Here is a 14,073-nt window from a genome sequence, read left to right on the forward strand (position 1 = left end):
TTCTCCAATCATTCTTCCAGACGTCGTAGACAGTCTGACATACAGATTTGAGGGTGGTACCCTATATACTGTATTTGTCGTATTATAAGAAGCACTGGGTTACAAGACGCATCCCAAATTTAGAGAAGGAAAATAGGAAAAAAGATTTTTCAATGTAAAAATGGGCATTGTAGTCTTTTGGTCTGTCTTGTAGGCTGAATGTAGCTTACTGGGGTGGGGCATGGGGTCATAGGAAGCCAACGGAGGCACAAGTGTTGTGATGCTAGGGGAAAGGTGGGTACTGGTGGTGTGAGGCAGACACCATCAATATCCCGGCAACAGATGTAATGGACGTCAGGAAAATGGTGCCGTAGGTGGTGGATGGGCATATTGAGATTTCGGAGAGCCGAGATCTCACTCTGCACATGCGCCGCCTCCAGCACCATTTTCCTGAAGTGCATTGCATCCATCGCTGGTAGATCAATGGCATCTGCTTCACGTCGCCAGTACACCCCCTCCTCCCAGTCCATGACCTGCAACATTGCATCACTTGTGCCGCCACCAGCTTCCTGTGATGTCCGCTCCACCGCCCCCATGTCCCCCGATAAGCTACATTCAGCTTATAAGATGCAGGCCCATTTCCCCCAAAAATTTGTAGGGAAAAAAGTGTGTCTTATAATCCGAAAAATATGGTACATGGACTATATTTGGTATATGGAATTTCGATATCAACAGGCTCGGCCAATGGTAGTCTACTGTTTATGGTGGGCCCTTAGCGCCTATGGCAGCATGGATTATGAATATTGCTCTTCGTAATATACAAAAAGGTGAAGATTTTAATATACAGCGTGTACACCCGTATCCTGTCCACCGCCATTAACTTGAGAACGGCGGCAGCTAAAGGCATAGAAGTCGTGTCTCTGTATAGTAAAGTAGTCATGAGGTACACAATTAAACCACCTATAGCACCACCTGGTGGAGAACGATGGAGTTAACATTTTCATCTCGAAAACGGAACGAGATAGAGAAAAAAGTGAATTAAAAAATTGTAAGGCATCATCAATTCAATACGACTCGACACCTTGCATACAGAAATGCTATGATATGAAACCCATGACCCCCCCAAAACATTGAATGCTGGTCACGCATATGGCGCTCATTAACTTTGATGCTCAAAGTGGCCACCGTCAGCTGCAATGCACATCTGGACTCTGGACAGCATACTGTATCTTGCTGCACATTGTGCAATATGGTAGGTGACACGTTTGCACAAGCATCTGTGATACATCATCGTAGGTCCTGCAATGTTGGTGGAGGGGTCGGATACACCTGCTGTTTGATGTGGCCTCACAGAAAGAAGTCCAATGGAGTCAGGTGAGCGTGGAGGCCACTCCACGGAGCCACCATACCCAATGATTTGTAGGAAGGTCTTCATGAGGTATCACTTCACGTCCGCAGCCTTGTGAGTTTTACATATTCTAATCATAGCATTTCTGTATGCAAGGTGTCGATTCATATTGAATTGATGATTCCCTACAATTTAGTAATTCACTTTTTTTCTCTCTCATTCTGTTTTCGAGATAAAAATGCTAACTCCGTTGTTTTCCACCAGGTGGCGCTGTAGGTGGTTTCATTGCATAGCGCATGGCTACTTTACTATAACTAGACACCACTTCCATGCCTATAGCTGCCGCCATTCTCAAGTTAATGGCGGTGGACAGGATATGGGTGGACACACTGTAGACAATGTATATGTCATATCAATTTTGTAGAACTGCAATGACACCTTTTCTACAGTATATTCCACTTCTGCACTTTATGAACTCAAGATTTTTTTTTTCTATTTTACAGAAAAACTTGTGACATTCGGCTATAGATGGAAACGTGCTCAGAAAAACCCAAGGAGTTTGTAGATTTTTGTTTTAAAAAGGGGACACACTATCATTTTAATTTGTACCAAATACATGACTTTGAGAGAAGGCACAGCATGTGTCGATGGTTGATGTTGTGTGAAACACGTTCCAATTACTGTGGGAAATGATTACAATGTGTTTCTAGCATTTGTGTTTCTCTTGAATATTCAAACATTCCCATCCCACTGTGCTAGAATAATTTATTTTTGGCATGCTGAAGCTTTAGCTTTCTGTTACTGAATTAGCTGCAATTCTATGGGTCTTTTTTCCACCAAAAAAAATAAAAAAAGAAATCAGATTAGCTTTTTTGAGCTTTCTACTCCTCGCTAGTTAATCTTCTACCTAATGATACATTTTCCATATAAACATTTCGTTTATGAATTAGTTAAAATCCCAAATAATTCAAAAATATAATTTTGCTGCCTTTTCCATCAGACGATTACTGTATGTAGGTAAAGTCATTATGCTATTCTAAGAAAAGGAGTAATTTGTCGCTCTAGTAGGCTGGTGGGCAGAACATTTACTCAAAAATATTCTCGCTTTTGTCACACGTCACAAAGAAAGCTAATTTGAACTGCTCGCTTTGGTTCCATATAGTGGTTGGTCCTATGCAGAATGAAACAGGAGAATGACTGGTGACTTGATTTTGTCAAAAAAACCTTGTTATAGGCAATAAAATAAGGTCTCTTCATTTAGTAAATTAAAATTGCCAATGCTATCACTGCAGGCAGGCCTGAACTCTTTAACGTCACAATAGCACCTCATTGGAGCCCCGAATATTTCAAAGTATTTGCTTTCAGCAGAAGTCCTTTTGGCTCATACTACCGAGCCTCTCGCATATTACCTGTTATCTCTATGGCTCCAATGATAGGCACAAAAAAGTAGTGTGAGAATAGTAAAGTGGAGCAATATGACAGGTACTATTGTTGATTGGTTCATACACAATCTGTAAAAAATCCCACTCCATTGGCATACAGAACCCCACATTATGGCCCCATCAACATGTAATTGTAATACTTGCGGGTGTAAACAGGGTGTGGATACACTGGGCCACAGCACACAGAATACCGGAGGGGTGTGACTATGGCTCACACCAGGTTTTCACCAGAGCTTCTAACGATGAATGTGGATTTGGCTGCAGGTAGAAACCAGGTGCTACTCAGGGAGACTTGGTGCGGGTTGAAAGCTGACACGGGTATGGACAATGACAGTCTCTGACAGATGCAGAAAGGACGACTGATGTGATAGGCTTGGCCGGTATGATACGATGCAGCAGCAGCTGGTACAGCAGGCTTGACTGGTATGGTATGAAGTAGCAGCGGCCGGTACAGCAGGCTTGGTTGATGTGGCATGAAGCAGTGGCCGATACAACAGGCCTGGCTGATATATGTTATGATAAAGCAGCCGGGACTATAAAACAGACAGGTATACGGAACACAGTAGTAGCATATACAGTTAGGTCCAGAAATATTTGGACAGTGACACAATTTTCGCGAGTTGGGCTCTGCATGCCACCACATTGGATTTGAAATGAAACCTCTACAACAGAATTCAAGTGCAGATTGTAACGTTTAATTTGAAGGTTTGAACAAAAATATCTGATAGAAATTGTAGGAATTGTACACATTTCTTTACAAACACTCCACATTTTAGGAGGTCAAAAGTAATTGGACAAATAAACCAAACCCAAACAAAATATTTTTATTTTCAATATTTTGTTGCGAATCCTTTGGAGGCAATCACTGCCTTAAGTCTGGAACCCATGGACATCACCAAACGCTGGTTTTCCTCCTTCTTAATGCTTTGCCAGGCCTTTACAGCCGCAGCCTTCAGGTCTTGCTTGTTTGTGGGTTTTTCCGTCTTAAGTCTGGATTTGAGCAAGTGAAATGCATGCTCAATTGGGTTAAGATCTGGTGATTGACTTGGCCATTGCAGAATGATCCACTTTTTTGCACTCATGAACTCCTGGGTAGCTTTGGCTGTATGCTTGGGGTCATTGTCCATCTGTACTATGAAGCGCCGTCCGATCAACTTTGCGGCATTTGGCTGAATCTGGGCTGAAAGTATATCCCTGTACACTTCAGAATTCATCCGGCTACTCTTGTCTGCGGTTATGTCATCTTTTTTCTCAGAATGTACCCGACTGTTGAGTTTGCTACTCCAAGCATGTCTGCTATCTCTCTGATGGATTTTTTCTTTTTTTTCAGCCTCAGGATGTTCTGCTTCACCTCAATTGAGAGTTCCTTAGACCGCATGTTGTCTGGTCACAGCAACAGCTTCCAAATGCAAAACTACACACCTGTAATCAACCCCAGACCTTTTAACTACTTCATTCATTACAGGTTAACGAGGGAGATGACTTCAGAGTTAATTGCAGCCCTTAGAGTCCCTTGTCCAATTACTTTTGGTCCCTTGAAAAAGAGGAGGCTATGCGTTACAGAGCTATGATTCCTAAACCCTTTTTCCGATTTGGATGTGAAAACTCCCATATTGCAGCTGGGAGTGTGCACTTTCAGCCCATATTATATATATAATTGTATTTCTGAACATGTTTTTGTAAACAGCTAAAATAACAAAACTTGTGTCACTGTCCAAATATTTCTGGCCCTGACTGTAGGTAAGGGACCTCAACAACTAAGAAACACATTTCTAATAATAGACCATGTTACCCAGGTGTGCTGCCCCTGCGTCAGCAGCCGGGCTGCTCGAATCCGGATCCGCGGTGGCTCAAGGGGGTCTCCGGACCCGGGGGTCAGGGTCGTGCGGCCACTCAAATAAAAGGGGGAGTATTTACACGGGGCTGTTTGATTAAAGTTCGTGATGCTACCCATGGTGCGTGGTAAGATGGAGTGCTACCGCTGCGATTGGGAGTACCCGGTGGCGATGGTGTGGGCAGCCAGGTGTTTAACCCCTCCACGGGTATGGGGATGCTCCGGGACTCGGTGATGGTGACGGGGAGGTGCCGTTGGGACAGTAAGGGTCACTTGTGTACTCACTCAGTCCAATAATGCTGACACTGACAACTGTGGTAAACCAAAGTTCTTGACACCGCTGCCACTGGGAGGGAGCCCGCCTGGATCCCCTGCCCTTTGGTGTTGCCTGTTAATCTGTGACTTTTACCTTGGCACATAGTTTTCTGGTTGGTCCCTTGAGTATAAAACTGATCGGGTCTCGCTCACCAGTATGGCTAACTGGAGGAGCTTGCTCTCAGGGTTCACGCTTGGGATTTTCTGGACCGTGTAGTGAAAAGTCCTATCCCCCTCATTGCGCTAGTACCCCGATTTTGGAGCAGGTGGAGAACGGATCTTGAATGCTCCGTCCTCGTCGGGTAAATTGTTAGGACGCCTGAAGCTTCTTCCTTACCTAGGGTCCACATACCCCGTCGTGCCCTGGCCCCTGCCCGGTGATGGCACAAGGCCGCCGGCTGTCCTCCTCGACAGTCCGTGCCCCTTGTCATGATCCCCTGCGACTGTGGTCCAGCTCCTACCAGGCTCAGACCAACATCTGCCACCTATGAAGAAAGGAATTTCCAGCATCCAGGTTCCAGATTATTTTAAAAAACGAATTTCTTTATTCCAAAATGATTAAAAGGTCATTCCATATGTATAAAAACAAGTGGCAATTATCAAACAGGTACGGGTTTCGGAGGATCACCTCCTTAGTCTGAGGTGATCCTCCGAAACGCGTACCTGTTTGATAATTGCCACTTGTTTTTATACATATGGAATGACCTTTTAATCATTTTGGAATAAAGAAATTTGTTTTTTAAAATAATCTGGAACCTGGATGCTGGAAATTCCTTTCTTCATATTCACACTTCAGTTGGTCCTGCTGATGTCCGTGCACCGGTCAAATTCTTATGGAACTCCAAGTGGGTGAGCTGGTGTTTTTTTCTACTGCAACGTCTGCCACCTAGTAGTTTCAAGGAGCCCAGCTCCTGACGTCCTCTCACTTTGAGAGCTACTTCTCAACTCACTGTCTCCTGACACCCCTTAAACAACCCCCCAAGTAGGCGACCCTATTCCACTCAGGTCGGCCACTGGTGTGTCTGGTGGGTGTTGTGCAGAGTGTTCCTAGGATTTTCATTAGCTTGTTCTTGGCAACACCAAAGGTCAGGGACCCGTAACCAAGGAGAAGGTGGCTATTGTACAGAAGGGCAGATTGCACAATACCCTGTGACGACCTGATGGGCCAGGGTGTCACACAGGCACCTCCAGTAAGTGGAGGATGCCTTAAATGTCTGGCTAGTATTAAAATTGCACACAAATGGCTTGTATAGGGCATTGTTCACACGTGTGAACAATGCCCTATACAAGCCATTTGTGTGCAATTTTAATACTAAGCAATCACCCCCTCCTTGGATTGGCAGTGTGAGTGGTTGCTCCATCAGTGTTTTGCACCTGTGTTGCCTCCATCTTTATTAAGTGGTTTTGCTGCCTCCTGTGAGTGCATTAGATTCTGTGGCTTGTGCAATTAAACATTGTTGCCCTTTCTTGCTGTGAATTTTTCAGAATTTTTGGGGGAAACTGTAATTTTTCTTTTTGTGGTGTAGCACACGATTTGTAAGCCAAAACCAGGAGTGGGTAAAAAATACAGAAGTGGTGTGCCCGTGTTTCTATTCTACTTTTCTTCTGATTGTTCCACTTCTGGTTTGCAAATACTGAGGTAAAAAAACCTCACCAAATACTGAGCATGTGGCCTTAAATGGAGTTTTCCAATGAAAACTATTAAACAAAAACAGAGCCTACATAAGATCCACATGGTCTACAAAGCATTTTGAGTACATAACGAACAAAAGTCAGCATTTCTAGAAAACATCTATAATCAGAAGTTTCCCGTTAGTTTCCTTGGGAGCATTTGCCTGTGGGCAACCACTTGCTTTTCATTTAAAGTCCCACTCACAATATTGACATAGAAGTAAGCAGTAATACAGAGATCCCTGAGGAAGCGACCTCCTGTGGTGAAACGATTGGAGTCCTCATTTGTACATGATGTTTTTTCTAGGAGCTAATTCACCTGTGCATTGCACTTTATTGCATAGTATTTTATATTATTTTAATTTTATTTTATTTTATTTATTTTATGTGAATGCATTACAATCTGTGAATGGCTATATTGATTTCTAATGGTTATCATGCTGGTCATATGGGTTGTTTCCTTGTTTCAGATTTTAACTTAAGGGGGCTTTACACGCAGAGACATCGCTAGCGTTGTCGCTGGTGAAAGCACACGCCCCTGTCGGTTGTGCGTCACGGGCAAATTGCTGCCCGTGGCGCACATCGTTAGGACCCGTCACACGGACTTACCTACCTAGTGACGTCGCTGTGGCCGGCAAACCGCCTCCTTTCTAAGGGGGAGGTTAGTTCAACGTCACTAAGAGGCCGCCCAATAGAAGCGGAGGGGCGGAGATGAGCGGGTGGAATATCCCGCTCACCTCCTTCCTTCCTCATTGTGGGCGGCCGCAGGTACCGTGTTGTTCCTCGTTCCTGTGGTGTCACACATAGCGATGTGTGCTGCCGCAGGAACGACAAACAATCTGCGTCCTCAACAACCAATGATTTTTTGAAAATGAACGACGTGTCAACGATGGGCGATTTGGTGAGTATTTTCCAACATTAACGGCCGTTCGTTGGTGTCACACACAACAACGTCGCTAACGATGCCGGATGTGCGTCACGGAATCCGTGACCCCGGCGATATATCGTTGCGTGTAACGGGTCCTTTAGGAAGCAAAATCTGGTGCATTTGGCACATTTTCAAATATCTCTATATGCCTTTGTGTTTGCTTTAGAATATGATTTATATTGTTAAATAGTATTAAGTCCAACTGATCTCCAAACGTGTCTTTCCTCTTTGTTACATGTTTTGCACATATTTTGGTTACCGCTCCTTTATAGTTCCTTCGTAATTGGCATTTTCTAATAATTTACATCTTTCATGATATCTTTGTATGCAATACAATGACAAGATTAGTTTTTGTTGTTTTACTATTAGAAAAAACAAACAGAAAAATGACTCCAGACGTTCCATAATTGTATCCAGACGGACTGATAAAGAGTGTGACACATTCTTGCAGTTCAAACAATTGTGCATTTTATTAGTTTTCATGTATTAGCAGATTTTAACTTAGAAAGGAGTAAAAATCACATTAGGAAACCCATGAGGCTTATCCACTGAAGCATAAGATATTTCACAGGATGCCTCTACTAATTATTGTATCTGTCAACAATGAATGACGTGTGACAAAGCCAAATCTCCGAACGGATTTGAAATAAGAGAAAATAAATCTGAAATAAGGTAGATCATTAACATCAGATTCCAGAACCTTAAATTTATGAAGGATCACCATCCAGAAGATACATTTTACTTTGGATGTAATTTACCATTTTAAAGAAAAAGAGGACCTAAGCCTAAAAGCAATAGCAAAAGAAAAATGCATCAAATTTATATTGTTTAAATGTTAATTAGAAATCAAGTACTGTAATACTCCTATCATATAACCATTAGCCCTGAAAGCAACAATCTAGCGCAATCTTGTCCTCTACTATTGGAATGAAGTCTCATCCGTCGTCCCACTTCATTGATTCTTTTATCTTCCTACTTCTCAGTTGCAGCTGCTATAAAAAAAAACACAAATGCCAAGTTATTTTTCATGTCTTTTAGAACATTTTTCTTTGTAGATATTACCAGTCATACGTTTAATTTGGTCATATGAGAAAAGTTCAAAACTGTTAAACCCTTTTTATCATAAATAACTAATACAAATATGATTCCTTTCTAGAGAAACTGAACAAATTAACTGTACAGGTTCTGGGGAAGTTCACAAAACTTAAGTTACATAATTTTTTCCAATAATATTTTTAAGGGGTTATTCACAGTTCTGGTATGGACCATGGTGTATGGAAAGTCTCTTAACCTAAACTCTACAGCCTTAAGGGTGCTTTACACGCTGCGACGTCGAGCGCGATAGCACCCGCCCCCGTCGTACGTGCGACATTTGGTGATCGCTGCAGTAGCGAACATTATCGCTACGGCAGCGTCATACGCACATACCTTGTCAGCGACGTCGCTGTGACCACCGAACAATCCCTCCTTCAAGGGGGAGGTGCGTTCGGCGTCATAGCGATGTCACTGCGGCGTCACTAAGCGGCCGGCCAATAGAAGCAGAGGGGCTGAGATGAGCGGGACGTAACATCCCGCTCACCTCCTTCCTTCCTCATTGCCGGTGGACGCAGGTAAGGAGATGTTTGCCATTCCTGCGGTGTCACACATAGCGATGTGTGATGCTGCAGGAACGACGAACAACATTGTACCTGTGGCAGCAACGATATTAAGGAAAGGAGTGATGTGTCAACGATTACAGTTTTTGAACGATTTTGCGATCGTTGATCATCGCTCTTTGGTGTCACACACTGCGATTTTGCTACCGGCGCCGGATGTGCGTCACTAACGACGTGACCCCGACGATATATCGGTAGCGATGTTGCAGCGTGTAAAGCACCCTTACGTCTATGAGACTATTGAGTTTGGGTTATGAGACCGGGGTCCATAAATAACCTGTGAATGTTGGACATGGGTAACTAGCCCAAGTGATGGAAGAACATACCACTTCTTAATGATCTCTGTGGGTCCGACCTGTGAAACTCCCACCAATCCTGAGAATAAAGGGCCTCAGTGGTTACTGGGAATTGTGTTCCTTTTCCAATTTTTTTCTCTGTAAAGTGATGTTTTAAGAAACTCTCTGCAGTCAAATCAAGTGAATGAGGCCACTTCCATATACGTAAGAAGCTGAATGTCAGGAAGCCAGGTATATCACTTCTTTGAAATGTAGGAGGTGGCCAGCTTACCCCCAATCCTACGGTGTTTACATGGTGTCTGATGTGTCTTGGATCGAATGTACTGTAATATGGTTGTGGTTTATAAAGTGAATATATAAGTGCTGCTGCTTTTGGAGAAAGTAGCAGAGCCAGATCAGTACAGTGGGCGGTGCAACCTAACGGCCGAGAGTTTCATGTGTTTTATGGTATACTGTGTTTTACTGCATAATGTGTATTTTATAGTAATTGTAATATATAATCTATATTAACTAACATTTTTCAGACTATAAGATGGTTTTAGAAGAGGAAAATAGGAAAATAAAATTTTAAGCAAAAAATGTGGTCATGACACACTGTTATGGGGCGAGGATCTGCTGCTGACACTGTTATGGGGGTAATGTCCCCAGACTCTCTACTAAGGTATCCCATCCTGGTAATGATCCTCCTGCCTTGTATATACAGTATATGTCCTTCATCCTGGTATAGCCCACATCCTGCTATATACAGTCATCCTGGCATATGGCCCTATCCTGCTATATGCCCCCATCCTGGTGTATGGCCCCATTCTACTATATACCCCCATCCTGCTCATAATATACCCCCATCCTGCTCATGTCGCCACCGGCACAGACAGGAGGACATCGCGGTGCTGCAGGGATCGTGGCCGGTGAGTGTACTGATTCACTGCACCCTGCGCTGATGATGAATACATGATCATTCCAGGCTGTAGTTGCCAGGGGTGATCACGTGGGCTGTCTGTTTTTCCCTTACCCATCACCCAGCCCACCTGTCAGCGCCGGCTTCAGCGCTGAGAGATGATGGGCGGGAGGATGGGCGTGCATATTAAATGAGCGTGTCCACGTGGTCACGGCAGGTGCTGCTACAGCCTGCTCGTGCCGCCGATGACCCGCAGCACCCTCATTCCCCGCAGCCCTACCTTCAGACTATAAGACGCACCCCCCACTTTCCCCCAACATTTGGGGGAAAAAAAGTGCGTCTTATAGTCCGAAAAATACTGTAAGTATAGTAGCATTGGGCGAATCCTGGGTACTAGGAGAGCTGAAAGCAGAGGTCAAAGGAGTGACAGATGGCCAGGGGTCTGGCTGTAGAGATAAGTCGGAGTGAGACCAGTTCTGAGGAGGGGTTCCCGGAGTTAAGCCAGAAGTTTGTAACTTGGCTCCATTAGGGAACTCGGAGCTTCTCCTCAAGGATAACATTTTGCCCAGTCAATGGAGCCCCCTGGCTCCAATGCTGCCCAACTAGCTGGAGTACAACAGAAGCTCGTCTGCCAACATGAGAAACAGACCTGAATGCTGGCCTTTATGACATTGGCCTTAGCCTTAACAGCCTACAAGTCACCAAGTCTCCTGCTCCCATTCAGGGCGCAGTATCAGACCCAGTATTTAGTCCAGTCTTGGCCTCCAAACTCCGTCTCTCAGCTCCCCCTCGGTTTATTGGTGATCCGAAGTTATGCAGAGGATTTCTTAATCATCGCTCGCTGCATTTTAATCTTCTTCCTTACCATTTCACGTCTGATCAAGCCAACGTGGCCTTCCTCATCTCTCATCTTGAAGAAGAGGCTTTAGTCTGGATGAATCCATTGTGGGGGAGAGATGATTCAGTTGCTGCCAACCTACAGGTCTTTCTTCAAACCTTCTGCAAGGTGTTTGATGAGCCAGCATGAGTCACCTTTGCAGCATCACTCTTTAGATTGAGCCAGGAAACTCTTATGCCTGCGTCACTCGGTACAATATATCGGGTGATATGTCGGCGGGGTCATGTCGTAAGTGACGCACACCCGGCATCGTTTGATATATCGTACCGTGTGACAGCTACGAGCGATGGTGAATGAGCTAAAATACTCACCTTATCATTGCTCATTGACACGTCGCTCATTTTCAAAAAGTCGTCTCTTCTTCTCTGCGTCGGTTGTTCATCGTTCCCGGGGCAGCACACATTGCTCCGTTTGACACCCCGGGAACGATGAACACACCTTAGCTGCGTCCCGCCGGCAATGCGGAAGGAAGAAGGTGGGTGGGATGTTTACAACCCGCTCATCTCCGCCCCTCCGCTTCTATTGGCTGGCCACTGTGTGACGTCGTTGTGACGCTAACATCCCTCCCTCTTCAGGAAGAGGATGTTCGCCGCCCACAGCGAGGTCGTCCGGTAGGTAAGTATGTGTGACAGGTGGTTAACGAATTTGTGCACCACGGGCAACTAATTGCCCGTGAGGCACAAACGACGGGGGCGGGTACGATCGCACGATAGATCGTACCGTGTGACTACAACCCTCGTCACGGGAACCGCATGCTTGTAGGTCCCTACACTATATATAATATCAAAAAGCAAAAAAGAAAGAATATCATTACTTACAGCAAGATGGAATTGCAGCTGTATATTGCTCAGGCCAAAAAACTACTACTACTCCAGCAGGATACAGCTACGAGGGTTGTAGGCAAACGTCTTATGGCCATAACGCGAACAAAAAACCTCATATATTTTTTTGTACAGGATACAGCCAGGCCCCTTTTTGTTCGGCCTTGCCATTAGAGTTTCTGTCCCTATGTAGCGCACAGTGGGGGTACGGCTTGGCAGCCCGCCTGATCTAATAGTATGGGCGTCACCTAATAGGCTGCGGGTTTGTGACTGTGCATCTGCTAGTGTGAACAGTGCTCTATGCAAGCCACTAGTGTGCAGTTTTACCACCCAGCCATTACCTCCTCCATATTTGGAAGTGAGTGTGAATGGCTCCCCCTGCACCTGTGATGCCTCCACCTAGTGGGGGTTTAGCTGTATCCTGCTGGAGTAGTAGTAGTTTTTTGGCCTGAGCAATATACAGCTGCAATTCCATCTTGCTGTAAGTAATGATATTCTTTCTTTTTTGCTTTTTGATACAAAAAAGTCTTAATCACCAACAAAAGACGGATTCTTCTTTGTCAAGAAAAAAAAGTATCTTCGGCCATGCATCTACTATGGAGCTCTTAATCAAATCATGGTGAAGAACAAATAGCCGCTACTGCTTATACCAGAGTTATTTGACTGACTCCGAGGTTCCAGAATTTTCTCCAAGCTCCACCTCCATGGTGCATACAATTTGGTCTGGATACGATAGGATGATGAATGAAACACCCACAACGGCCACTATGAGTATCAGGTAATGCCCTGGCGGTCTGATATTTGCTCTCCACACGTGATGGTATACCAGGACGACATTCTACTGTTCTCACCGGACCTGCCTATACATAGGAAGAATGTTTGCCAGGTGCTGCAGAGATTAAAGGAGAACCATCAATATGCCAAATACGAGAAGTGTGTCTTTGAGCAGTCCTCTCTACCTTTCTTAGACTACATTATCTTGGATACTGGCCTGAGGATGGATCTGGACAAGCTGTCAGTGGTACTGAAGTGGCCTCATCTCTACAATCTAAAAGTGATCCAGTAGTTCCTCGGCCTTTCCAATTATTCTAGGCAGTTCGTTCCGTGGTTCTTGTTCCTGGATCTTCCCATCTCGGCCTTGACCCGCAAAGAGTTAAACCCGAAAGTCTGGATCTCAAAAGTGAAAGACAGCTTTATCTCCCTCAAGCAGTCCTTCTCTTTGGCCCCGACACTGCATAGACTAGAGACTAGCAAGCAGTTTTTCCTGGATGTGGATGCTTTGTCCTCTGATTACGAAGTGGTCCTCACACAGAAGTTGGCTATCGGTAAGACTGTAACTTATGGATTCTTTTCCAGGGCCTTTTCTCCAGGTGGATGCAACAACTTGATTGGCGACTGAAAATTGCTGGTGATCATATTGGAGTTGGAGCAATGGTGATACCTTCTGGCGGTAGCGGTGCATCCAGTCATCATCTTAACAGGCCAGGTTCTTGTGGTCTGTCTTCATTCAGCTCAGAAGTTGAATCCATGCCCAGCCCAGTGATAATTCACCCGCTTCAACTTCATTCTACATTTCCGCCAGGCTGAAAAGAACATCAAGACCAATTCGCTCACAGTTGTTTCTGTCGGCCGATCAAGAGGAGCAGCCTCAGCACATTATCGGGTCTTCCCTCAGCACATTATCGAGTCTTCCAGAACGGTGAAAGTGGCTCCTTTGACGTGTCCCAAGTTCCTCCTGGAAAGACTTTCATTGCTGACGCAGACAGGAAGCGAGTTTTTCAGTGGGGTCATTCCTCCAAGCTGGCCGACCACACTGGAGAATTCACTGCAGGTGATCTTTTGGCATTATTGATGGCCAACGCTACAACAAGATGTCCTGGAGTTTGTTTTGGCCTGTTCCTCGTGTACCCACACCAAAACCCTGAAGAAGCTTCCTGCAGGGCAACTGCTCCCTTTGCCGGTGCCATCTTCTCCTTGGCAGCATAATG

The 14,073-nt window shown here is 44.8% G+C and overlaps 1 protein-coding gene across 2 annotated transcripts in view; it reads right to left on the minus strand.

The window, feature by feature from the left end:
- Positions 1–7,951: 7,951 nt before the first annotated feature.
- The window catches only part of MACROD2 (mono-ADP ribosylhydrolase 2), a 2,939,506-nt gene continuing 2,933,384 nt past the window's right edge, over positions 7,952–14,073 (minus strand). The window contains exon 22 of one of the 2 annotated variants that reach the window (XM_075338062.1): positions 7,952–8,509. In XM_075338062.1, the coding sequence (XP_075194177.1) occupies positions 8,490–8,509 (20 nt within the window). In that variant the 3' untranslated portion in view covers positions 7,952–8,489. The remainder of the gene's footprint in view (positions 8,510–14,073) is intronic. The other variant, XM_075338061.1, reaches the window with a different exon arrangement.

The sequence above is a fragment of the Anomaloglossus baeobatrachus genome, chromosome 3 (assembly GCF_048569485.1).
Source record: "Anomaloglossus baeobatrachus isolate aAnoBae1 chromosome 3, aAnoBae1.hap1, whole genome shotgun sequence".
In the NCBI taxonomy this organism is placed as follows: domain Eukaryota; kingdom Metazoa; phylum Chordata; class Amphibia; order Anura; family Aromobatidae; genus Anomaloglossus; species Anomaloglossus baeobatrachus.